At 44.3% G+C, this 25,974-nt stretch overlaps 1 protein-coding gene across 1 annotated transcript in view; it reads left to right on the top strand.

Moving 5' to 3' along the window:
* The window catches only part of LOC147705722 (sulfotransferase 1 family member D1-like), a 417,136-nt gene that overhangs the window by 251,351 nt on the left and 139,811 nt on the right, over nucleotides 1-25,974 (top strand). The window contains exons 4-5 of the mRNA XM_086932157.1: nucleotides 23,561-23,658; nucleotides 23,904-24,030. Coding sequence (XP_086788283.1) covers nucleotides 23,561-23,658; nucleotides 23,904-24,030 — 225 coding nt within the window. The remainder of the gene's footprint in view (nucleotides 1-23,560; nucleotides 23,659-23,903; nucleotides 24,031-25,974) is intronic.

Genomic DNA, 25,974 nt, shown 5'->3' with positions numbered 1-25,974 from the left:
ATTCTACCCCTTCTCCAAATAAGATTTTCATACGTGAATGTTCGTTCATGCTTTTTGTCCCTGAGTTGCTTCCATGTCACTGCCTTACATAAATGGCATAAGTCCTGGTTGTTGAGTGCCATACTTCAGAGTTCTAAGCAGCTCTTGTAACACTGTTTAAACCTTATTTGCACCTGCTGCAGCTTCACTATTCAAAGTAAGTGGGGTCCATTTGTGGACCTGACTGCATTGGAAAACAATGTGATACGGTGCCTCCCTAAACCGCTTGACGGAGGCCCCCGAGGGGCGGTGAGATGGCGCGGACTGAGAGGGGGCGCTTGGCTCCTGCCCCCTCCCCAAGTCGTGTTGCCCTGGTGAGGCCTGAGATCGCCCCCGGCATAGGCGGCCGGCTCCCGGGGTCCAGCGGAATTTTTTCCCTTTTGAAGAATCATTCTGGACCTTGTCCCACAATCCGTTTCACCTGAAGACACGCTGTCGTAGGGCGCCCCTTTACCGTTTTAGTTGCCATTCCGCCCGCTTTTGGTACTCTGTGCCTCTTCCGCCATTCAGCTGTTTACCGCTCGCTCTTGCGACTACAACGTCTCGCTCACCATGTAGTTGAGTTGCTCCCGCTCTTAAGATTTGACCGAACTTTTTGGACTGCTGAAAGCGGTTGTATTCCGACCGCTGGTTGGTGGAGACATTTTGACTATATTCTGCACCTGCATTGTCGCGTAATGCGTCATATGACGCGACGCGTTAGCGCACCCGGAAGTGCTCCGGTGCGCAAGGCGCAGCTTCCCGGAAACGATCCAGAGCGCGCCGCGCAGCGCGTAACGTAAGCATAACAGGTCATGTGACTTGTTAATAAAACTTTTCATTGGTTCATTTTACTTTTCTTTTCCTAATTATTTAAGACTAGGTCATGTGACCTAAAAATAACACTTTTCATTGGATTAAAACATTTTTTTTCCCCAAACGATGAAAGCCCCACCTTGTTTCTGGATGTTTCAGACTGAAGCTGGCATCACCATGAGAGCACCACCATCTCGTAGCTCCGTCGTGGCCATTCCGCAAGCAATCATGGCAGCCGCTCCCCACCGGAAGCCTGCGGGAGTCGAGGGCCCCCAAGACTTTTGTACAATCTTCAAGGCTGAGGGGACGCTTTCGAGAATGGAACCCAAGCCCTGGCAGACAAGCGTCCGAGTTCCAAGGTGTCCCAGGGCCATTTTACTGGACCAGGCCCAAATCCGAACAGCCGGCCGCCATTTTAAGAGTCCTGTGGCAGCCGCCTATCGCTGCACCGCAAGAGTGGGAGCAACTCAACTACATGGTGAGCGAGACGCTGTAGCCGTAAGAGCGGGCGCTAAACAGCTGAATGGCGGAAAAGGCACAGTGTAGCAAAAGCGGGCGGAATGGCGACTGAAACGATAAAGGGGCGCCCCACTACAGCAGACAAGCCTCCGCCATGTGCTTCAAAACTGCATATGTATCTCGTGATATCAAGGTTGGGCAACCAGTACAGAACAAGCAGTTACGAGTCCCATTTACACCGGCGCCATTTTGGGCGCGGCCGGGCAGGTCCAGGATCTACTGAAACATAAAAAATGAGGCTGACGTCTCTGAAGCAGTTGACGAACAGCAGGACATAGTAAATAAACATGAACTCTCTAAAGCTGTTAACTCACTGCAGGACAAAACAAGTGAACCTGAAACCTCTGGAATAATTGTCGCTCAAAAGAACAACACACAAAACTCTGTAGAGCCTGAAGAAAAAAAAACAGAAGGGCACTGTAGTTTCAGACACACTTAACACTAATGACTAAACAAAGATATCGTCTGTTTATAAAGCAGTTATCATCTTGACAGAATTGACAAAGAAGTGTACAGACACCAATGCATCAGCATTCTCGGAGATAACATCTTAAGGAACAAAGAAAGACCTGTTCACTCTTGACACCCCAGGTGCTGTGTATATTGCACTATAGTGCTGCATCGAGAAAACGGGCAACCCTATTGATGTGGATTTTTCATTATTGATTATTGTAAAGAAATGGCGACTCCCCCCTTTAGCAGATTAGCTAAATGTTTGCGTAATTTAGGCATAAAAGTTATATTATTGTTGTTGTTGTTGTTATCATTATAGTTCTGGTTAATTTCAAAAAATGGTTAAATATATTTACAGTTTTTGTTGCGTTCGTTATATTTAAATGTTAATAAAATTTTAAAATGTAACTGTCTTGGAGTACTATATATTTTTTAAAAATCGGGTGAATGGGGCCTTGAATCGGGTTATTGTCATGTGTGGGCTTTGCAAGTGTACTGCTACAAGATCGGACATTTCAAACTCAAATGCACGTTCTTTTTCTTACCTTTCCGAAGCATGGAGTGCAATAGCAGGCAGAGAAAGGGTGATGCACGTGTTGAACACTGCCTGGCCTGCAAATTGCTGGCAGTGCCCCCCCGCCCGCTCCTGAAAGAGGGCACACACACACCGCCGCCCCGAGTACTTCACAAATCTTTAAAAGACCATGCGCTTGTTCAATGGGAAGTGGATAACATGGCTAAGAGCATTTGCTGGATAATGCATGAATATCGCTGACTTTATAACGATATTCATGCATTGCGGCCGTTTTTTATCGCATTTGCGATAAACCTTGCTAATAGCAAGGTTTATGTGCGATAAAATTCGCTGAAGTGCGGCGATAATTTTTGTCTCTAAACAAGTTAGAGACAAAAATTACCGCTAGTTTTTGGTAATATGCCCCCGGGTTTTTCCTTGCAGGAATCGGGAAGCGAAAGACTACCACTGAAATAAGTAGTCTCACGCCTGAATCGGGAGGGTTGGCATGTCTGGATACTCTACAGCTGGGGCCATAAACTACATCCGCAGGGCTAGGTGATAGCCTAGGTCCGGCCTGGACAATCGGACACAGAGGAAGAGGAGTGTCAGAGGGTGCGGTAGTGAATAGGGTGAAAGGGAGGTGTCGAGCGGGCACAGGGTGTGATTCTCAGAGAAGAGCAGCGCAGATGGGGGAAGTATATGTCCCATGCATGAGAGAGAGAGCGGGGGTGACCATTGCGTGGGGGAGATGCGTGCGAGGGTGGGGAGCCATGCTGAGAATCGGCGGCGTGCAGAGAGTGGCCCTGGTCAAGGCATCTAAAATGGCTGCCGTGCACGACAAAATTGTGGCATTGGACAAAAACGCAAGATGGCGCAGACAATGTTTATCAATAAGGATTCATTTATAACAAAATATTTACTCGCAGTGACAAAATGGTGTTCAACACTTCCTGATTTCCATCGAATCGAACGATAACAAACGTCACGCACAGAGCAGTTTTTAGCCATGTTATCCAATGGAAGGTGGATAACATGGCTAAGAGCATTTGCTGGATAATGCATGAATATCGCTGACTTTTCAACGATATTCAGCGGGGCTAGGTGATAGCCTAGGTCCGGCCTGGACAATCGGACACAGAGGAAGAGGAGTGTCAGAGGGTGCGGTAGTGAATAGGGTGAAAGGGAGGTGTCGAGCGGGCACAGGGTGTGATTCTCAGAGAAGAGCAGCGTAGATGGGGGAAGTATATGTCCCATGCATGAGAGAGAGAGCGGGGGTGACCATTGCGTGGGGGAGATGCGTGCGAGGGTGGGGAGCCATGCTGAGAATCGGCGGCATGCAGAGAGTGGCCCTGGTCAAGGCATCTAAAATGGCTGCCGTGCACGACAAAATTGTGGCATTGGACAAAAACGCAAGATGGCGCAGACAATGTTTATCAATAAGGATTCATTTATAACAAAATATTTACTCGCAGTGACAAAATGGTGTTCAACACTTCCTGATTTCCATCGAATCGAACGTTAACAAACGTCACGCACAGAGCAGTTTTTAGCCATGTTATCCAATGGAAGGTGGATAACATGGCTAAGAGCATTTGCTGGATAATGCATGAATATCGCTGACTTTTCAGCGATATTCATGCATTGCGGCCGATGTGCGGCGATAATTTTTGTCTCTAAACAATTAAAACGAAGCACAAAATGGCGAATTCCCGTTTCGCTACCAGTTTGCGGCCCAGTTCGCGGCCCGGGAAACGCTTCTACCGTGAAAAATCATTTTTTTTTTCTTTTCCCCACGGGACCCTTTAATAACCCCAACAACATTCCTAGGGGGTCAAGAGGGGGATACCTTGCCCCCTTTCATTAAATTCCCCTTTCGTTTTTCACCTCTTCTTCTCTCTCGATCCTACCGAGAGACAAGATGGCGGCCGCTCCGGACTGTTTAGAATGTTGACAGACACCGGAGAGCCAATCAGCTTTCTGCACGCAAAGTTCCGAAACGCGAAAAGTAAGCGGACCGGATCGCTGCCCGGAGCGCTGTTACAGATATATATCTTGATTTAAACGTTAATTTCTCAAAATCCACTGAAGCACATATATTGAGACCTAGCAAAGGCACATCGGGCTAACAGTCCCTACAATTTTGCCAAGTTTCGTGCAAATCCATTCAGCCGTTCGAGCTAAAAGTGAGTCCAACCGCCCTATGGAAAACTCAATGCAAAAAACGTGTTTTGGGACCCCCCTTTTTTCTCAGCCCCCCCTTGACGAAACCCCACCAAATTTTCAGGGGCTGCTCAGGAACAAAATGTGCCATTTTCCTGAAAATTTCAGCCGATTCCGTCCACAAACGCCAAAGTTATTAGACATAGAATTTTCAGAAATCCCATAGGAAAAAAATCCTAACTATATATACCTACTGGCGACCGCCAGTAGGTAATATATATTTATATATATATATATATATATATATATATTGCACTCAAACTTTTCACGGTTCAGAGAAAAGATACAGCACTCAAGGAGGGGTTATGAGTCATGGAAGGGTTTATTGTTGGGGAAAAACGCACAGACGCGTTTTGGCGTAAGCCTTCGTCAGTGTATCAATCGTGACTCAGAAACAGCATGTTAATAAAGTTTCTTAACATTCATGGACAACGACATTGGACTGAACCCTCAAACATCACTATGGATGCCATATTAGAATGTTGTTATTTCTAGCATTCATCTACATATGAGAAGCAGTTTGACATATGCTGAGATTATTCGTTTGTATATAGGGAGGGTGTACTGAGTATATTGGTGTTCATAATGAATTTGACAAAAATAGAGCCGTGGATTGGCTAATGTCCTATGTACAGGTTGTCTCATCATGATTAAAGCATTTTGTATGTACTGAAAAAATAATAAATAAACACTGCAGTTCATCAAAGAATAATAACCTCACAATTCATCGAGATCAATCATCATCAATTCAAAATACAGAATGTACGAAATATATTACTGTTAAATTTAGTGACATCCATAAAATCAATGAGTTCTTTTTGTACATCTAGAAAGGTTCTATTTCCTCGATATCCTCAATGAAGGATGTTTTCATGTTATTGTGCACCAAGTTCAATTCAAATCGCAGTAACCTGGTTTTTCAATGGTGTGCTTCTAGGCCTGCCATAACTACATAAATGGTAGATAGATGTAGGGCAGATTCCAGTGAAAACCAAAAGTACAGAACAGCAAGGCAGAATAAAGTTCATAGAGGGCAGCAGAATGAAGGATTATTACACTAAGACAGAGAGTCGAGAGAAGAAATCACTGTCTCTAGTCTGTCTATATATTTATATGTAACCGTGGCGGTTCCCATCCTATTCCTTTCCCAAGTAAAACTCTAAGGCTAAAGTTGTTACGAGTCGGGGAATGGCATACTGGTGGAGGTTCCCCTGTTCTGTCTTTATGGGGAGCTAATTCCACAGGGTAGACTAGTAGTCTAGTGTTACTTCCCTAAATGGAATGCCATTTCTTCTCCACTATTGAGTCCTCTTGGATGTTTGGTGGAAAGGTCAATAATGTACCTTGATTCTAACCCGCGCAATCTCCTCAAGCGATCGCCTCCTCTAGCATTGGGTGGGAATAAGTCCAGCCCAAAGAATTGGAGTTTGTTGCGATCTTTCCCATGTTCTTCATCGAAATGCCGTGCAACCGGGTAGGCGGGATCCGCTTTTTCGATTGCACGTAGATGTTCCAATATTCTAAGTTTGAGTGCCTTAATTGTACTGCCGATGTAGCGGAAGCCACATGGGCAGAGCAAACAGTACACTACAAACTGAGAACTGCAGGTTATGAATTTCTTGATGGGAAGTGTTCTCCCTGTGTCTGGTATGGTATACGACAGCACTCTTCTGCTGCCGACACAAGCTTTACACCGCCCGCTGGGGAAAAAACCTTTCATCTGTTTTAGGGTGTTGGTTTTAGGTATAGGTTTCTCTAAGTGACTGGAGACCAGTTTGTTGCCCAATGATCTTGCTCTACTAAAAGTTAGTAAAGGTTGGGCAGATAAATCCTCCTTTAGTATGCTGTCCGTTTGTAATATATGCCAGTTCTTGTTAAGCATTGTTCTCAGGTCGTTGGCACCTGACGAATAAGGGGTAATCAATCGGAACTTCCCTTCAGTGGCGGCACCCTTTTTATCTCGACCAATACCTTGATTTTTTGTGGACAATAATGTTGCCCTCTATATCCCTCTAACCTTCTTCAATGTTTTGTTGAGGAGTTTCCCACCATAGCCTCTAACAGAAAAGCGCGTTAACATTCCGAGGCAGCCGCCTCGAAATCTGAATCCCTGGATCAATTTCTTCGGAGCCTTAGGAGTTCTCCGTATGGAATGCTCTTTATGAGCTGGGGAGGATGGCTACTGCTGGCAAAGAGTGTAGAATTGCCAGCAGTTTCTTTCCTATAGAGGGCAGTATGTAGCTGGTCCCCCTCGACAAACACCTTCAGATCCAAGTAACCCGCTGCCACCGGACTAATTGAACCTGAGAAATGCATATTTAGGTCATTGGTGTTAAGTACCCTGATGTATTCTTCAGCTGTGTTTGTCTCACCGTTCCAGACGATAAATAGATCGTCGATGTAACAATGCCAGCATACTACCTCCCCTGTATCTTGTCCAACTTTACAGCTCCTGGGCACCTGCTCCTCCCACCAGCCTACGAACAAGTTTGCGTAGCTGGGAGCGAAGCAGGTGCCCATCGCCGTGCCAGACCTTTGGATGTATAGTTGGTCCTCAAAAAGAAAGATATTATGAGTTAGACATAATTCCGTGAATCCAACAATCATTTCATTGTGTTTAGCAAATCTCATCTGGCGCTGTTCTAAAGAATGTCTGATTGCCTCCAGGCCATGCCCATGTTCTATACAAGTGTATAGGCTGGTAATGTCCAGCACCATCAACAGATATCGTGGGCTCCATACTAGCTTCTGTATCTTGATTAAGAAGTCTTTGGTGTCCTGTATATACGATTCCAGTTTTACCACCAAAGGGAACAAGATATTGTCCACGAAACTAGACCTGTTCTCCGTCAAGCTGCCAATGGATGAGATTATAGGGCGTCCGGGAGGACAGTCAATGTTTTAATGCAGCTTAGGGAGGTGGTAGAAGGTGGGTATCATCGGGTTATTGCTCCTTAGGAAGAGATGCTCGTCTTTCTTCAGCATCTGAAGACTGTACCACTTCTGGATTAGTGTCTCATATTCTGTGATACTATGTTGGTTTGTTGCAGTTGTACACTTCTTGTAAAAATTTTCGTCTGCAAGTTGCCTTAGTACTTCTTTTTTATATTGTTCTCTACCCATTATGACCACATTCCCCCCTTTGTCGGAGGGCTTGATCACAAGGGTTTTATCGTTCATCAGGTTTGTCAACGCCAGGCGCCACTCAGTGATATTGTGCTTTGCAGCTGAATGATCCGCTTTCCTGTATTGCATGAGATCGTTCTTCATGGCTTCTGTAAAAACATCCAGAGCATCCCAGGGCGATGTATATATAGTAACACTTGTATTAATGAAGCCTCAGTGATATGAGTCACTATGGCTATTTATTTGTTAGGGTAAAGGTCCAAAAATAACTCCCCGCAGGATTTGAGTCCCTTCTCACGGTTGCCCTTATAATTCAGTAAGATGGCAATCTGAGAATAATTTCTATAGCACAAACCTTTATAAAATTCTGAGAGTAACCCATCTACACCAGTTGCCTTATTATTTTAAGGGCTTTTTCAGCCAGCTTGGGCCTGATTCACAATAGTAAACTGTGACAGAGAAGTTGCGGGGGTGGACCAAAGGCACCCCCGGGGCACCTTCAAGGACATACTCTCCCCCTCAGGAAGTCCAGCCCTCGGCTCCCGCAGAACAAAAGATGAAGGGACAGAACAAGTGGAGCGTTGCGGTGTGGCGGATGGAGACGGCGTATCGGACCTTGGCAAAGACCCTGGCGAGGGAAAAGAGAGCAGCGGACCGGAGACCGGGACCAGAGCAGACCAGAGACCGGGACCAGAGCGGACCAGAGACCGGGAGCAGTGGACCAGAGTCTGGGAGCAGCAGACCAGAGACCGAGAGCAGCGGACCAGAGATGGGGAATGGAGGAGCTGAGACTGAAGAAGACCACGGGAGTGAGGGAGTCCAGGACAACACCCCTCGGTAACGCGCTGAGGACGAGGCAGCCGTAACCCCGTTACAATGTCACGGTACAAGGCAAGTCGCGAGAGGGGCGGGGAGGGTCTAGAAAAACTGGGCGGTTTTCCGGGTGGCGTTCATGGGATATTGAGGTGCAGCCAGGCGGTGCTTAAGTCCAGAGGCACCACAGCCTCCACACAACGGTCACATAAGACTAATAAGCAGCGCTAGAACTAGTGGGGCACTCACGAGCCTGGAGAGGATTTCAAAACTCCTGGCCCTTCCTCCCTTCCTGCACGGGTGGGTTCCCCCCCACAACAAACCCTTCCCCTATTTTCCTGTAGGTATTTACTTTTCTTTTGATATTCAAACCTCCCTTTTGATGGTATGTCCTGGAATGACCCGGTGAGGTAACACGTTTCCCAAGACAGGAGGTTCCCCCTTCTTTGTTTTGTTTCACGAAAACTGGTGGGAGCAGTTGTAGGAAAATGCAGGTCTCTAATTGCCTGTTCCACTCTTCATTTCCCTGAGGCGGAGACCCCTGAAAGTAGAACCCTCCAGGGAAATCCCGGCAGACCCGCGGCGAAGCAACCTGAAAACGGACCCAAGACCCCAAAGGACGTGCAGGACACACCCAACCCACAGAGACAACATACTGTATTTGAAATAAACACGGTGCCCTATCAAGTCCCTGGCCTTGCGTCCTTTCTGGTGTGTGACATAAACTTAGACTAAAAGTCTAAGTTTAGACCTGAAGTTTACTACTACTAAAGTTAGACTTTAGGTCTAAACTTAGACTACAGGTCTAAACTAAGACCAAAAGTCTAACTTTACTACCCCTAAGTTTAGACTTTAGGTCTAAACTTAGACTTCAGGTCTGGTCTTAGACTTTTGGTCTAAGTTTACTTTTGTGAATCAGGCCCTCTGTGTCTGCTGCAGGGATGGTCCTATGTTGGAATATCACGAGAAACCTCAATATCAAGTCCAAAAATATATATATATATTTTTTCTTTTTTTTAATTAATTTTCAAATTGCAAAGTAAGTACACATACAAATTTATATTGAAGATCTGTCGAGCCCCCCCCCCCCCCACCCATCTATAGCAAAGAAGAAAAGGATTACATTGGGAATTGGAATAAAGGGCACACAAAAACACTAGAAGAAAAATCAAAAAGGTAAAAGGGTGAAAGGAAATATAGGGGAAAAAAAAGCAAACCTAAGAAGATGCAGAGAAAACTGGACGAGCGAGATTGGCACCGAATAATACAAAAACAGGAGTACACAGGCTAGTCGGACAGAGTCAGACTATTAGTAAGATTTTCCTACACCTCAATACCCTTCTTCCGACCCCTGCGCCCCTTTTTTGCGTATACAGCTATTTCCAGGTGATAAGTTGCCATAAATCTGGCAAGCCATTGAGAGAAAGAAGGGGGCTCTGGGTCTAGCCAAGCTGTAGCAACTCAGATCCTCGAAACAGCCATTGCTATAAATATTAAGCCCTCCCTTTTCAGATGTGGCGTTTCTGTTTGTGTCCCAAGCATAATGGTAGTATGGTTCAAAGTTATTGGCTGATAGATGACTTCTCTTAGAAACCCCTGTATTCGGTTCAAAGTAAATGAGAGCTTCGTGCAAGAAACAAATATGTGTATGGAGTTGGCCCCGAATTCAGCGCAACTAGGACAAAGAGTACCTTGGCCGGTCCCCCATTTTGCGGTTTTGCTAGAAGTGATATATAAGAAAAAATGATTTTAAAGTGCTGAGCTTGTAGTTTAGCAGACATTAAAATATTTTGTGAGAGGGTAAGTGAATTAAAGAAAACATTCCTAGGAGAGTCAAGTTTGATATACAATTTGCCTGCAATTGTTTGTAAATCGTCAGGAGTCTGTCTATTTAGGATGCTGTATAGGAGGCCAATTCGGGGGGTCAGAGGTTTCCGTAAGACATTAAGAAGTTCCACCTCCATAAATCCAGAGGTACCCCTTACATTCCTAGAGAGAAAATCGTAGATGCACAGATATTTAAAAGCGTCCTCTTTCTTGAGGCTGAATTTATCTACAAGGTCAGGGAAGGGGACAACTCCCTCACTGGTAATTAGGTCACCTAATATTCTAAAACCAGCCCTATACCAGTCAGAGAAGTAGGCCCTTCCAAAGATATCAGGGAGGTTATTAATATTTAGAATGGGAGAATAATGGTTGTATCTGCCTATACCGAGGTATCTACGGATGCTTCGAAATACCTTAAACGAGTTGAGCAGGGTCTTAAATCTAACCCGTTTAAAGTATCCAAAGGTAGTTTCTCGTAACAGACACCCCCAATGGTGCTCCCCCACCAGTAGTTGGAAGGGAGAGGGCAGCACTGTAGGGTACATGTCAGAACGTTCTTTAGTTAGCTCAGTGCTGTATTACATGACCGCGGCCCAGTAATACAGAGTGATGTTGGGAAAGGCCCAGCCTCCTCGATCTTTAGGCAGGCATAGTTGTCTGAGTGCCCTCCTGGGTTGCGAGTATGCCCAGATAGATTGTGTGTACATTTGTTGGAATTTCATAAGGTTAGCTTTACTAAATTACTAAAGGTATTGTCCGGAAGAAATGTAAAAGTTTGGGAAAATAGGTCATTTTTACGACATTGCATCTGCCAACTAAAGTGAGGTGAAGGTTATTTATTTGCTTCAGTGCTTTCCTGGTTTGTGAAGCGAGCGGGAGTAGATTACTGGAAACAACTTCGTCCAGATTAGAAGAAATAAATACTCCTAAATATTTAGCTTTAGGTACCACCCTATGGTCAGTCCAGGAGATTTTGCTATTAGTTATTATCTGTGTCTTATTTTTATTAAGAGTGTAGCCAGAGATCTTTCCAAACTTTATTGCCTCAAGTTCTAGTCCCGTTATGGCTTTTAGGGGGTCTGGTGATGTAATGGCCAGGTCATCTGCGTATGCTAAAATTTTTATACTGCAGCCTTGGAAACTAATCGATGGGATGTTATGGTTGCTTTCAATCTGTTAAATAAAGGGGTCCAGGTACAGGGCAAACAGCAGAGGGGAACAGGGGCAACCCTGTCTGGTGCCTCTGGATATCTCCAGTTGCCCGGTTAATTGACCAATTATAGAGACACAGGCCGAGGGTTTAAGGTAGAGCGCTTGTACGGCCTATATGAGCTTTGGCCCAAAGCCCATCCTCTTCATGACTGCCCACAAGTATCTCCAGAAGACCTGATCAAAGGCCTTTTCGGCGTCAAGTAGTGTTAATGACATCGGGTCTCCTGCTGCCTGTGCAGCGTCAAATAGAGTTATGGCTCGTCTAACATGCTCCGTGGTGTCCTTTTTCGGGATAAACCCATGCTGCTACTCTGATACAAGGGATTCCACCACGGAAGAGATTCGACTTGCCAATACTTTGGAAAAAATCTTGGAGTCACAGTTGATAAGTGTTATTGGCCTGTATGAGCTCATTTCAAGCGGGGGTTTGTCTTTTTTGGGAAAAATAGCTATCCTAGCATTAGACCAGGAATCTGGAGGCGAAGCCCTGCTGAAAATGAATGTTACCAGTTCCGCTAATATTTTCTGGATTTGAGGTGCAAAGACCTTATAAAATTCCACAGGGATCCCATCCAGGCCTGCGGCTTTACCGTCGGGGTGGGACCAAAGAGATTCCTGTATCTCTTCCCAAGTAAGAGTTAGTTCTAATATATCGATAGTTGGTGGAAAGTGTTTGGAGATTGATCTCATTCAAATATCTGGAGATGTCATTCTCAATTAGGTCAATCGGGTTTTTTTCTCCTCAGTGTACAATTTAGCATAAAAGTCCTGAAAGCCCTTACGTATTAGATCAAAATCTTTAGTCTCCTCTCCTGATTGGAGTTTAATTGTGTGTATTTCGTTACTCGAAACCTGCTGTCGGGTCTTGACCGCCAAGTGGTGCCCTATACTATCGCGACATTCATAATTTTCTTGTCATGTAGCAGTCCACTTTGCAGCGATTTTGTTCAGGAAAAATTGCTCCAATTTTAGCTCTAACTAGGACAACCTCATCTTGGATAGCCTCAGTGTTTAACCCTGCTTGGATAGCTGGTGTTAGTTTAGTTTCAGCAATCTTAAGCTTCTTCTGGAGATCAGTAATAACAAGTCTCTCCTTTTTGTTTTTACCCACTGAAAAACCAAGAGTCTTGCCCCTGATGCCTGCTTTAAGTGTGTCCCAGACAACAGCCAAGGGAGCTGAACCCATATTTATTTCTAGAAAGTCCTGTATCCAACCACGCATATGCGTCTGAAATGTTAGATCCTGCAGTAGGTCTTTCTCAAAGCTCCAAGTGGAAGGAGTTCTAGGTTTTAACAGCCCCTTGATGTTAAGAATAAGGGGGTTGTGATCGGACATAAAACGCAGGACTATCTCAATAGTACTGTTGTTAATAAGAGAGGATTATATGAAGAAATAGTCTAGCCTGGCAAGAGTGTGGTGAGGGGCAGAGTAGAAAGTGTAGCAGGGGATGGAAGGTTTCAAGCTAGCCCAAACGTCTTTTAGACCATGCATCTCTACCAGGTTAGTCAGAGCCTGAAAAGCCAGTGGTTTTCTGCCTTTATATTTCCAGGTGCTATCGGTTGCCCAATTACTGGGCAAGTGTAGGTTGAGGTCGCCACAGAGAATTATGGGGATAGGCCAGTGTGCTAATTCCCCTGATACTAAATTGAAAACCCCAGGATCATCCGTATTACTGCCCATAGATTGAACAAAGTGTGAAAGAGGGACTACCAGGAAGAAGACATTCCGTTATGACCCATCTACCGAGAGGGTCTGCTTTGGACCTGGGAGTTTTAAAAAGGAGCCTTTTTTCAGCCAGGATTCCCACCTCCCTGGTTTTAGACCCTTGAGAAGTAGCCCCCAAAATGTTGAATCCTAAAGAGTCAAGTAGGTATTTCTGTGAGCCTTCGACATGTGTTTCCTGCAGACAGTAGATGTCTCCCCTCAAGGTTCTGAGGCCCTGTGAAACACTTTGCCTTTTGGAACGGTCATTTAGCTCACAGATGTTTACACAAACGATTCTTAAAGTATCAAGGTTAGCCATTTGAAAAAGAATTTTGTTCGCCATTCGGTGCCATGAAATGCACAGTCTGCTTGTATGTACATATAATAACTAAGTAGTGAATTACAACAAAGTGTAGTGCCGATTCTTCCAATAGAAGTGCGAGTGCCACCCCCACCCCCCTTTTCTGAGCAATCAGGTAAACCCTGAATGATGGCAATCTACATGAACCCCAGCCGTCAGCCACGCCGGAATGAAAGAAAAAGGCCCAAGTAAGTTCCCTCCTCTAAATGGTCAGATGTCAGAGATCCTCATATAGTTTACTATGTTTGGGCTGACAAAAATAGGAGAAGAAACTAGAAGTGAAAAAGAAAAAATAAGGTAACGGTATAGAGGCATACGGTATAAAGACATCGTTGTGTGTGGCATGAAGGCCAGAATTAGTCAATAGTCAATAGTGGCTTGTAACAGGCGCCTTTGCCAGGCGTCCTGCCGGGTGGGCAGCGTCGGCTAAGGCTAGAGCTAGAGCTAGAGTTTAATTAATCTGTTGTTTTTCTTGGACTTCAGCTCGTCTAGAAACTCCCCAGCTTTTATTTCATATAGGAAGATTTTAGTTGTTCCATTGCGTATGACCTTTAGTCTGGCGGGATTCATGAGATACACGTCTGCCCCTTGTTGCTGAAAAGGCAGAATTAATTGTCTTAGGCGCCATCTGCGCTCGACTGTCTGATGACAGAAGTCTGGCTTAGCAAAGAAAGTTATTCCATTGGCACCTTTTTTAGAGTTGAAGCGTGCTTTATTGTAAATAATCTCTCCGAGAAGAAAGTTTCCGAAATAGACCAGAAACACCCTCGGGTGTCCTCCAGCTGGATTATGTTGTCGTTTTAGGTGAAAGGGGAAGCGGTACGCCCTCTGTACCTCACGGTCCCAATCCCAACCTGATTCGTCAGGGAAGGACTCTTGAAGCAACTTGACGATGAAGCGTCTTGGATCTTCCCTCTCCTTCCCTTCAGGAATGCCAAGTAAGCGTAAGTTGTTTCGACGCTGGCGGTTTTCCTGATCTTCCATCTTTGTCATTAGGTCGATCATACAAGCTGTATTGGACGCCCCCTGTTGTTTGGTGGTCAGGGTTTCTGTTTCCAGGTATTCAGTTCGTGCCTCTACCATAGTGACCCGATCACAGATATCGGCACAGGTTTTGTTCAGTCGCCTTAGCCCGCCCTGCCGCTTTTTAGCAGCGTTCTTAGCGATATGATTGTCCGCCCGCACTTCTTCATGAAAATCCTTGATGGAGGCCAAGATGGAGGCTAGAGAAGGTTCAGAGGAGTCTGTTTGCAGACTCTTTGTACTTCCCCACTGAGTAGAATTTAAATCCTCTTCATCCGGGGGGTAGGGCATTTGAGAATCGGAATAGTCCCACTTAAGCTGACTGCGGTGTTTGTTTTTGCTGATGGATTTTTTGGGACGCTGAACCGTGCTTGTATCCTTGTATGAAACCTCACTGTCCCCTTCGCTGTCTTCCTCTGAGCCATCCTCGTTAGAAGAGGTCGGGGTACTGTCTGACACTGAGTAGAAATCTTCCGCTCCTGTCTCTGGGGTCCAAGGTGTTTGGGAACCGGGGGGCACCACCAGGCTTTGGATAACTTTGTTGGTCCCTGCATCGCCGAATTCAGAAGAGATCAGCGGTATTTCAGGGCGATTCTCCTCGCTATTCTCCTCGAGTATGCTCTCTGTGCCCAGCGACTGTGGGGTGGGCTGACTTAGAGAGACCGAGGTGTCAGCACTAGATGTAATGAGACAGAGACTTGGGGAAGCCCGTCTTGACCTTTTGTGGGCTTTGTTAGTGCTGCCAAGCTGGTTATTGGGCTGATGGGCAAGATATCACTTTTAACAACGCTTCCCGCTTGTTGAGCACCAGTATTTATATTTCCTGCTAGTGGGTTGCTGGAGGGAAAGAGGGGGGTTTTGCTGTTGGGATTTGGCAGGGTTTTTTTTACCTCCCAGGAATATTTTAGCAGGGGGGGAGGAAATGTCTCAATGTTTTAGTGTCTTTGGGCGGAGCCCCCCATCTGGTTTGCCCAGCAGTACCCCCCACTTTCTTGTCCCCACTGACCTCAGATTTTGCTTTAGGGGCTCCTTCAGTGGCAGCAGAAGCAGCGTGATCGGTTGCGTCCTTGGCAGTTGGAGTTTTTGATTTGGCGTCTCTGCGTGCCCCCGGGCGCTCATGATGATCCAAAAATATTTTAAAGTTAAGTATTTATTAATAAGTAAAGATTGACAATAGTTAAACTCCACAGCTAAGCCCTTTAAAGGCCTATATATTGTCAAGGTACACATATGCAGAGTCAAATATAGCAAATCTTGTGAGCCTGAGATACTCGGCAGAATGGGTGCCTGAGGCTTTCTCCCACGGAGTTCCAGAGCCAGCATGGCCGATGTCCGGTGGACCCGCTCTGTTCAGCTACAGGGGATCTGGCCCGGTTTCTCGCCGCGGCCGACACCTACCCAGACGGGCATTTGGCATAGCTCCCCTCCTAAGTCTGCGCCTCGTCTTCGTCTTCCCCCGCCTTTTCCTCTTCATTTCCTGTTTTACGCCCTTCAACGGACCCCGTTGCTTCGTAGCTGATGCCTCTTGGATCTCTAAGGAAGACTGTTGAAGAGCTGAGCAGAGGCTCCCCCTCCTGTCTCTGATTGCTGCTGCCCTTCCCTACAGCCAGCCTTCCTGCTTTGCCTCTGTGCAGGACATCTGGACTGTTTTAGGGGCATGGCGGAGGTGAGAAGTACCGGCGCCGCTCTCCGTGGCTGTTCTGAGCCCTTTGTTCCTCAACCGTATTGGAGAGGCGCCCCCTCTGGTTTTTCGAACTTTGCTGCTGCTTCGCCTCCTTGCTTGACATCTGAGCCGATTCGGAGATATAGCGGAGGTTTGAAGTCTACACAGCTCTCCGTGGCTATCTGAGCCCATCTTTCTGTCCCGTGCTGGAGAGACGCCCCCTCCGGCTTTCCTTGGACTCTGGTTTTGGACTTTGCTGCCTGTCGTTCTGCGGACAGCTGCCTTGGCACCCTTGGTCTTTCTTCCCTGACCCATGGTCACCGAATTTGACACAATTGCCCCTCTGCGGAAGCCTTTGCTCATGGAAGGGTGTGGTTGTGACTTTGGAGCCAACTGCCTTCCTCCCTCCTGACTCTCTGGCCTGTTTCCACCTCTGGTAACCCTCTGCTAAATTTGCTCTTGGTGTTTTGAGGATTTTTATTCCCTTTGACCTTCGGACTTGAACCCTTGTGCAACCCGTCATTTTGTGACTTGCTTCTTTTACTCCCTTATAACTGATCCGTCATCTTAGCCCTCTCTGACCCAGCCGTTTCCCCTGTACCTCTGACCTACTCCTCGCTGTTGCACTTGTTACTATCTCGGTTTCCCTCTCTCCCTTTGTTTCACTCAAACTTTCCTGTCCTTATCTGCCTTCCTTTCCCTCTCCAATTTTGTTTCACTCTCACTTTCCTGTTCTTATTTGCCTTCCTTTCCCTTTCTTTCTATCCCACCCTCTTCCTTCCCCAGCCCCTTAGATTGTTCTTGTCTCCTATTCTCTGTCGCTTTTACTGCTATCCCACTGCTTTTCGTTGCCTCACCTAGCGTCTTCGTCTGCCATCCTCGAGTATTCTCATGTCCTTACCTCCTGTTTTTAATGTGTAACTTTGTGTAATTTATTGTACCTCTGTTGATACTCTTGTAAAGTGCTCTGATACCTCCGGATCTAGCCAGCGCTATATAAAACTCATAAAATAATAACACAAATAAATAAATAAATAAATAAAATCCATGCGTACCTAGAAACACTTAACTTCATAATATTTTTCAGTCGATATTTGGGCCACAATATTTTTTGTAGAAAAGTATTTTGCCTTTGATATTCTAGTGGAACATCTTGGAGATTCCTAGTTTTCATTTGTTCCTTGTGCTAGGCCTCCATGTATTTGTGTTGCATTTCTTGCTGAACACAGTATAGCGTGATTCGAGCTCAGAATAGCATCCAAAATTATGAAGGATTTTCACATCAGACGAGTGCTCACGGTTATTTAATCTTAATTTCTGGATTCTTGTACTAGCTTGCTCCCCCATCGCCTGGATAGCTGTCACTCTATCTCAGGGCTAAGTCTAAGGTTAACTTTGCTTAGGTGAACTTTACCACAGGTAACTTTAATTCCAAAAAACAGTTTTCAGGACTATCTATTTCACTTGGTCAATGCTTCTCCTGGCCTGCAATTGTTAGTTAAATCTAGGTAAACATCCCTTACAAAAGTATGATCTAAAGGATTCCTAGATTGGATTTTCTCTGGCACTTACACGAACAGATTAGTGTAGCAACATGTTGTAGTGACTGGATTGTACTCATTTTTTGAGACTTTCTACAAACCTATTCCACACGTTGTTACCATACTGTTTAATTGTAGTAATCACCAGCAAATTGTGTTCACTTATGTGACCTATCACTTTTACTGCTCTGTTGCCCTTAATATCTAGTTAGTATACATAGTGGGCAGAAGAAAAATGTGGACAAAAAAAGCAGACTGTGAGAAAGTAGATTATATTAGTTGGGGTGGGTAATAGTCCACAACACACAAAAAAGATAGATTAGGGTCAAATCTATAAAGACTAACTGGAATATGTAGCCCCAAACTGACTTGTACATACAAATTATACTCCAGCGTCTAGAGAAAGAGAGAACAAAAAGAGGAAGTTCCTACTGAGAATCAGAATTGTGAAATGGCAAATAGACATAAAAATGTATGTATATGGATTCCCATCATTCACCAAACCTGGGGATTAGCTTCATCATTTGGGTATCCTTTGATGTGCAAAATGACAGACTAGCTCTATAAACATCAGAGCTTGCGAATGTCAGACAGGTGTAATTACCAAGATGAGCAGGATAGAATATGTGGGACCAAGTTTTTTTATGACTTTTTTTTTTTTATGCAGTGCAAAATAGTGGAGTGCAAGAATTTAAAATTGGTGCGTGAACAGACTAACAATTTTTATTCGTGTCAGTCACGATCAAGGATTAAAAACGTGAACGCCAAGACTAGTTTTAACAAATAGCTGTCCTAAGCAGGAGTGGTCAACATGTTTCAGCACTTTAAGGCAAAAAATTGAGCCAGGTGCTTTCGTCAGGACCTCAAAAAACCAAAATATAATAACTGCTATTTATAATACATCAAAAAAGGATATGGTGTGAGTACAGCATCTCACAATCCCTTTTTCCTCTTGATATCTTCAATTTTCTGAAAAAATAAATGGAATAAAATAGCACAAAACACATGTGATTCTTAGAAAAAAACAACCTAATAGTCCTCTCATAATATGTGGCCACAAAGAGTTATGCCATCATATATGCCCCTGAATGGTGCAAAACTCCATCTTACCTTTGTAATATGGAAGAGAAAACCTCACCCTACCTAGCAACGGCTCAGGATATAGGAGGCACCGCTCTAAAAAGAAGAATACACAAAACTAGAATTCTTGTGGTGTATCAGTCTTTTACATTAGCATCAGTAACAATTGTCCCCAGCACACAAGCACACAACCAACTAGGCATTAGATACACTCTCATTATGTTTATATAGTTTGATACTGATGATGGTGGGTAAAGACAAAGCCCAAGGATGCATAAATGCAATCTGCTCAAGAACATACTCTACAGCTATATATAAGCAGAGGGTTCAGTCAGATGAATCTCGATTACCTGTGTTTGGAAGTGTTTGGAAGCTATCATGTCTTCCTGGAGTAAAAGAAGAATATGAGTATGGTCTGGGGTCCAATCTCTGGCTGAACAGTCAGGTTTTATTAAGTCATAGAAAGGATTTAGCCTTTGTGCGTAATCTAAAATGTATGTCCTGCCAAAGTTTTGGAATCCTAGAATTGATTGTACATTTTTAAAAGATTTTGGAGGCTGGAGCAGCGCACATTTTTCTAAAAAGTTAGCTGCCAGACTTTTGCCTTCACTTGACAGCTCATATCCCAAAAATACGAACTTTGAGGTGGGCTATTTTTGATTTTTTAAAGTTACATTTGTAGCCCTCTCTGGCAAATCCCAAAATAATGGTGCTTACCCTGGTCAAGCGCCTCTCTAAGTTGCCGTCTGTCAGATAAATATCATCCACGTAGGACAACGCTTCTTCATCAAATTTTTGAAGTAACTCTGTTACTCTTGCTGAAAATATACCCGGGCAGTTTTATACCCTTGTGCTAGACGACAGAAGTCCTAACGCACTGAATGCGGTCAGATACCTGCTTTCAGGCGTTATATTTTGGCAGAAAATCTCCATTTGAGATATGTAGGGTTTTGAATTTTTTGCGCACAATGTTATTCCTTAATGCAGCACTATGTGCATTTTAGACAGCAAATGTCTTTGTGCATAAGTTTAAATGTCTATAATCTAAAACTAGATGATATGTATTGTCGGATTTAGCGACAGGAAACAAATGATTGTTTATTGGAGAGGTACATTTTTTAATTACTCCCTGGTATTCAAGTTGATCTAAGATCTCCCGGACCTGTTTTTTAGCTTCTTGCTTTATTGGAGATTGCCTATGAGCATTAGGTGAAACTTTTAACAGGCTGACGTGGTAGGCTGAGTTCTCATCCCACCCGGTGTGATGTTTGTACAATGCCGGAGCTTGGGCTACTGCCCACTCCTGCGCATATGTATGTTTCAGGTGAAGGGTACCGTGGTTGGAAAAAGTAGGAACATTTATTCTTTCTTCTCTGGGGCACTCCATTACAAATACAGGCAACCAATCTTGTTCTGCTAACAGGATGTCATAACCAGATGATACGTTCTTCCAAAAAAGATCTTTTACATGCCTGGGCTTGTTCCCCCCCCATCCAGAATATTATTTCATATAACTTATGAGCGTCGCTTGCCCTGGTGTCTGGTGTTTCTACCGTGATGTAATCATTCAGCTCCGCTGTCACCAGAAATTCCTTCAGGTTCAGGCGAGCTATTGTTACTTCTGCTGCACTGTCTAGCATCGTCAGAGCCCATTCCCCGTTCAGAAGTTGTGTCCTCAGACTTCTGGGTATGTCTGACTTCCAGACCTGCAACTTTCTTTTTCTTAAATTGAGGTTTTAGATTTTGCTTATCTTCTTTTTTAGAAGTAAAGTCTTGAGCACACTGCTTGTCTCTGTACTGTGTGCGCTGCTCTCTGTTTTATGACCGTCCTACCCATTCAGAGCTTTTCTTCGAGTCTTGAAAGGAACGGGAGGAATGTATATAAATATCATACCACCTGTCAGGTTTCCTCATGTTATCCCTATTCCTAAGGTTATACTTCTTTTCAGAGGGCTCCTGTGAAGGAGACCTACCTCGGGATTGAGATCTGTCTTTAGAGTTTTCTTTTTTATTATCCGACTTCTTTTTAGAAGAAGTGGATGTCTGCTTAGAAGTGTCCTTTTCATGACTGCCCTGTAGTTGAGGCTTTAAAGCTCTCCCCTCAAACTATCTCCGCCTAATTCTGCATATGCAGTTTCAATTATTTTGGGTAGCTCAGCCTCCTCAGTTAACGGGCTGATCTCCCTTACGCGATGGCAGATTGCCACTGATACTGCTTCTCCTTTAATATTAGCTAGTATTATGGCTGATACCTGAACGTAGTCATTAAATAACTTCATCCCTAAGTTTAGGGCAGGTTCTCCTCCAAAGTCATTTTGTATTTGTCTTAATACATCTGGGATTACTGCTAATGAAGGAATACCATGAGTTCTGGTATATATGGCAGCAAAGACTGTACCCCAAGAGGTGCAGTCCTCTAACTGTGGTGTAATCCCCATGGGCAAACAGATTGTTAACATTCTATATTTTTCAAATTATGTTGTATTTGGGAAAACTGCTTCTAACTGGATTATTTTCTGAGCTACCCAGAAAGGAATTTGTTCATGTTTTGTGGGCACTTTGCCAATTATGGCGTGTAGTGTTAGTGGAGTCATTTTAGTACCTGAACTCTGTGTTGGAGATGGATTTGGTGTAATTACTGTAAGTTGGACAGCTAGTGTCCTTAAGACAAAGAGTGCCATGTTTTGGTAGAGTTTTATCAACTCTTTGATTGAACAAGTAGTTCATCATCTGTCAATGTGTCAATGTCTGGATGTGGTGCACAGGTCGCTAATATCCTCCATGTTGCTCCTGGTCTTCCTAAAGGACCAAGCCTTGCTATTGTTCTTGTGTGGGGTGGGGCGCCATTAATCCAGAAAATATGTTCCTGGAAAGTAAGCGGAATCTCAATCTCCTCAAACGGAGTGTAGGCCCCTGGAACTTCTTCATGTGTGTAATAATGAAAATGTTTTGTTACAGCATCTGCTTCTGGGAATGTAACCCTTGAGTAGGATACCTCTGTTTTGAACTCTTCGTGTGCATCTATCACAAATATTACTACACCTCCTCTGGGTGATAGCTCATGTTTGACAAGTTTAATTGTCAAAATGTGTCTTACTTTGGGTGCAATATGTATTGCATTTGTATCTTCCTCACCAGACCGATTAAGTCCCTGGGCTAGATGGCTTAAATCTTCCTCTTGTTCAACCATTGTGTTTAGAATGCAGGCTAACTTTCCAAGGAAGTTCATGAAAGGTTTTATGCAAAGGTTTTATGCACAAATTTGGGAATATTCCTTCAAGCTTGATTAACCAACAGCCAATACATAGGATATCTCGCCTACTCAGCTGTGGTGGAGTTTTTTCCCACCTACTCCAGACATCTCTAGGTTTTGTAAGTAGGGTCTCTGCGAATAACAACTGAGCTACTCAGATTCTACTGTTGAGTAAGTTCGCCATGTATATACCACGTTGGGTAAACCATGTTTGACACGTTGGGCGCCATGTAGTATTGTTCCGATAGCCCTCTTTCATGCAGGACCTACCCTGTTTAAGGATAACATATACTGTGGGCTTGGCAGCAAACTGACTCTGTACACCCCGACGAAATATGTCAGCCTATGTTTTCGCATTAGCTAGCTCGCAGTGCCACTAGAATCTCCAGTTGGGCAAGCCGGGTGTCAGTGGCGTCATACGGAGGACAGGAGAAAGCTGATTTGCTTCAAGCTGATAGGTTTAATTTTTCTAACGGGCACTTGGGTACTTGTTTTCAATTGCCCTTGGGCTTTCTTTGGAGTGACAGGCTATCAGAAAAACAATGCATGTACCTGATGAGGTGTTCAGCTCCCAGAATGACTGGCTTCTCGGCAAACCACTCGGTTGGACATCTTGGTGCCCAAGCCTCCTATGGTGTATATAGTTGGGGTGTCTGAAGATGTGGCTGCAGCAAGTTAAAGAGACAGCTGATCGACAATTGCACTGGTCAGTTTGTTACTGGAGACTGGAACCCGTTGTCTTTTATTACTGCTTTAGCTGAGGTCTTTTGTCCCGTAATTTTAGCAATCTGGGCCTGAGCCTGTCCCACCCAGATACTCGCAACCAATCATATTCTTTCTGTGGTGGAAAATTGAGGAGGCCTTGAATTGGTTGGGTAGGTATTGTCATTTTGTTATTGGCTGTAGTTTGTCGGAGTCTGTTTCGGGCTTGAAATTCGTCGAGGAAACGGTCATCACTATTCGTTTGGTTGTGAGTCCCGATGGCGCACGTGTGAACCCCAAGAGAAATGCGAACCTGGTGAGCGAGGTGAGTATTGGAGGCGAAGCTGAAGAAGGGTAGGGGAAAGGGAAAAAAGTGACGCGGCTGCTAAAGTAAAACAAAATAGGCACGCAAAGGAAAAAAAGTGTCATGGCCGCGAGGCAAAACAAGCACACGAGTAGTGCAAAAGCTGGCGGCTGCTCGCGTAACCGCAAATGCTAGGCCAGCAAAAGCGTGGGGCAGCACGTTTAAAATCCCACCACTAAATGTATCGAAGAGCAGCGCATGCGCTGGCTCATGCGTGACCTAAAAAGGATGTTCGTTTCAAGTAAATAAAATCTTATTGGGGCTAAAACATGGATATAAGTCAAAATCCTGTAGCAAGCACATTCACACACTAACCTTTTTTGTACTTTGTTGCTTTCCTTTCACAGGAGTAGAGCTCCTGGACAATTCTCAATCTCCCAGGATCATTAAGACCCATCTGCCCGTCAAGCTGCTTCCCAAGACCTTCTGGGAGAAGAATTGCAAGGTACCAAGCCCTAGGGTAATAGAGATTTGTATAGATTGTAAAATGAGGATGTAACCACTTGGTGTAACTTGGGTGATTGCGATAAGTATAGCAGGCAATACCAAACCGCTACCTCTGCAGCTGGAAGGACTTAGAGTAGCGCCTTCCTACTGAAGGGCCTCTGATATGTGTGCATCTCCGTGAAGTGTCAGTTTATAACTATTTGCAGTTACATTGCACACCTCTTCATTTCCTGTTTCCTGCAGATAGTCTATATTGCACGAAATGCAAAGGACGTGGCAGTCTCCTATTACTACTTCTATAAGATGGCTTTTGTGCATCCAGATCCTGGGAGCTGGGTCGAGTTTCTGGAAAAATTCATAACTGGAGAAGGTAAGTCTTTGCAGCCTTCTGATGGAGCCTCTTGTTGGCTAAAGCACTGATAGGCATTCGAAGTGACCAATTACAATGCTTCTAGCCAAATCCAGTTATATGTCTTTGGACAGTGGAAGGTAGAATGTCTCTCCATTCTCTTACTAGAGATCCCTTCCTGTCCGTTTCCAGTTGTCTTGCCCGATTTGTCCCTAGTGGCCTCATTCTCTTTGATGCCACTGGAGGGAGTACATGGTTTCAGTGCTCTAATAGCAAAGTACGCGTACATTGTAGGATACTTAGTGCCGCCAAACCAGGTTGTAGCTTGACTGACTGGCAAAGCAATGTGTATTTTTTTGGTGTGGCAGGCATATATTTGTACCCCTGGGACAGAGCCCTCCTAGCCCTCTCAGTAACATCTGTTCAGTTCCCATAACTGGCGACCTCGTGTGTATGCTTCATACATGGTGTGTATAAGAGCATGTGTGATGCACATTTATTTCCTACAATGATACAGTGCTTGTAGTACAATTCTAATATCCGTCTAGCTTCTCTCATAATTATAGTACCCACTGAGCCTGCACCTCAGAGGAATGCGAGCATCTGTAGAAAACATCCCCAAGCCTCATGCATACCCCAAACCCAGTTCTGCCCAGCAACAGCACTATTGTATTTGGAATGTAGCTGGGAAGTTGGGTGGATGTCTAGTTGACACAGCTTGTAATTGTACATTAGCTTCACGTCAGAGAGACTATTTCAAACAGCCACTGGCACTGTGGAAGGTACTAGTATCGACTTTAAGGTAAATCCCCACAAAATCTACAAGGGACGTTTGACCTTAAACGCTGCCCCGTTAGAGATGGCTTGTATTTTGACTATCTAGGTATTAGAATTATGGACATGTCATGGAATACACATATAGCTAGGTTGTCCCTGAAGTTTAAGCAAGTAACAGGAGCTCTAAAGAAGGAACACTGCACCTCTAACAGCAAACCAGCCGCAACAGCTCTCTAAATTTATTACTCTAAAGCTGTAAACTGTGCTGTATACAGAGCCAAATTGTGGGTTTTCGAAAGACTGATCTCAATCTAGCAGAAAAAAAAGTTACTGAGGAACTTGATGTTAGTACATCAGTGCACTCCTCTAATCCCATTAAGACTGGACTTTGGCCTCCAATCTATTTCTGATATTGCGAAACTATGCCCGTTCCTCTTTTGGCTGAGAATCAGATCTACCCCGAACTGCATTCCTATGCCATTTCATTGGAGTGAGTTAGAACTCTTGATGTTTTCAACAAGATAAGTTGGCTTGAAAACATGAAATGTTTACTGAAATCTATTGGAGTACAGGATCTTTGGGACAACACATTCTCTGCCACCTTCCAGCAAGCATAAACTGAAAGCCATTCACTGGGAATGGGTACACTTCTCTGAACTCAATAATTCCCCGAGTGGTAGGTTAACAGTGGAATTTGTTGAGTTAAAATTGACTCAATCATTTGAAGACTATCTGGACATTATCCAGTCACCCTTTGACAGGAAACTTTACATGCAGTTTGTTTGGAACGTTTCCTTTAAAATCATTCACCTGTCAATGGCTTTGCAATCAAACACATCCTCAGTCATGTCCGTTTTGTTTTTTACCTATAGAATCAATTGCACATGTTTTACTCGCCTGTCTGGCTGAAACATCCCCATGAGCAAGGTGGCTTACGCCTATACGTAAACAATTGGTACCCGAGGGCATGGCGAAGCCTTACAAGTTTCAAGTTTATTTATTATGATAACGGAACTCTTTATGAGGTCCACATAAAAGACAGAATATACATACAAAAGCAATTAACACATAAAATGTCGATTATGCAATAGCAACAAGGTGAAAAATTACCATCTTAATATAGGTCCAAAAAACATTTAAAGAAACTGTACAGTTTAAAACAAAACATTTCATTTGGTGGATTAATCA

The sequence above is a fragment of the Lissotriton vulgaris genome, chromosome 7 (assembly GCF_964263255.1).
Source record: "Lissotriton vulgaris chromosome 7, aLisVul1.2, whole genome shotgun sequence".
NCBI classification, from domain to species: Eukaryota; Metazoa; Chordata; class Amphibia; order Caudata; family Salamandridae; genus Lissotriton; species Lissotriton vulgaris.
This window is presented reverse-complemented; position numbering and strand designations above follow the sequence as displayed.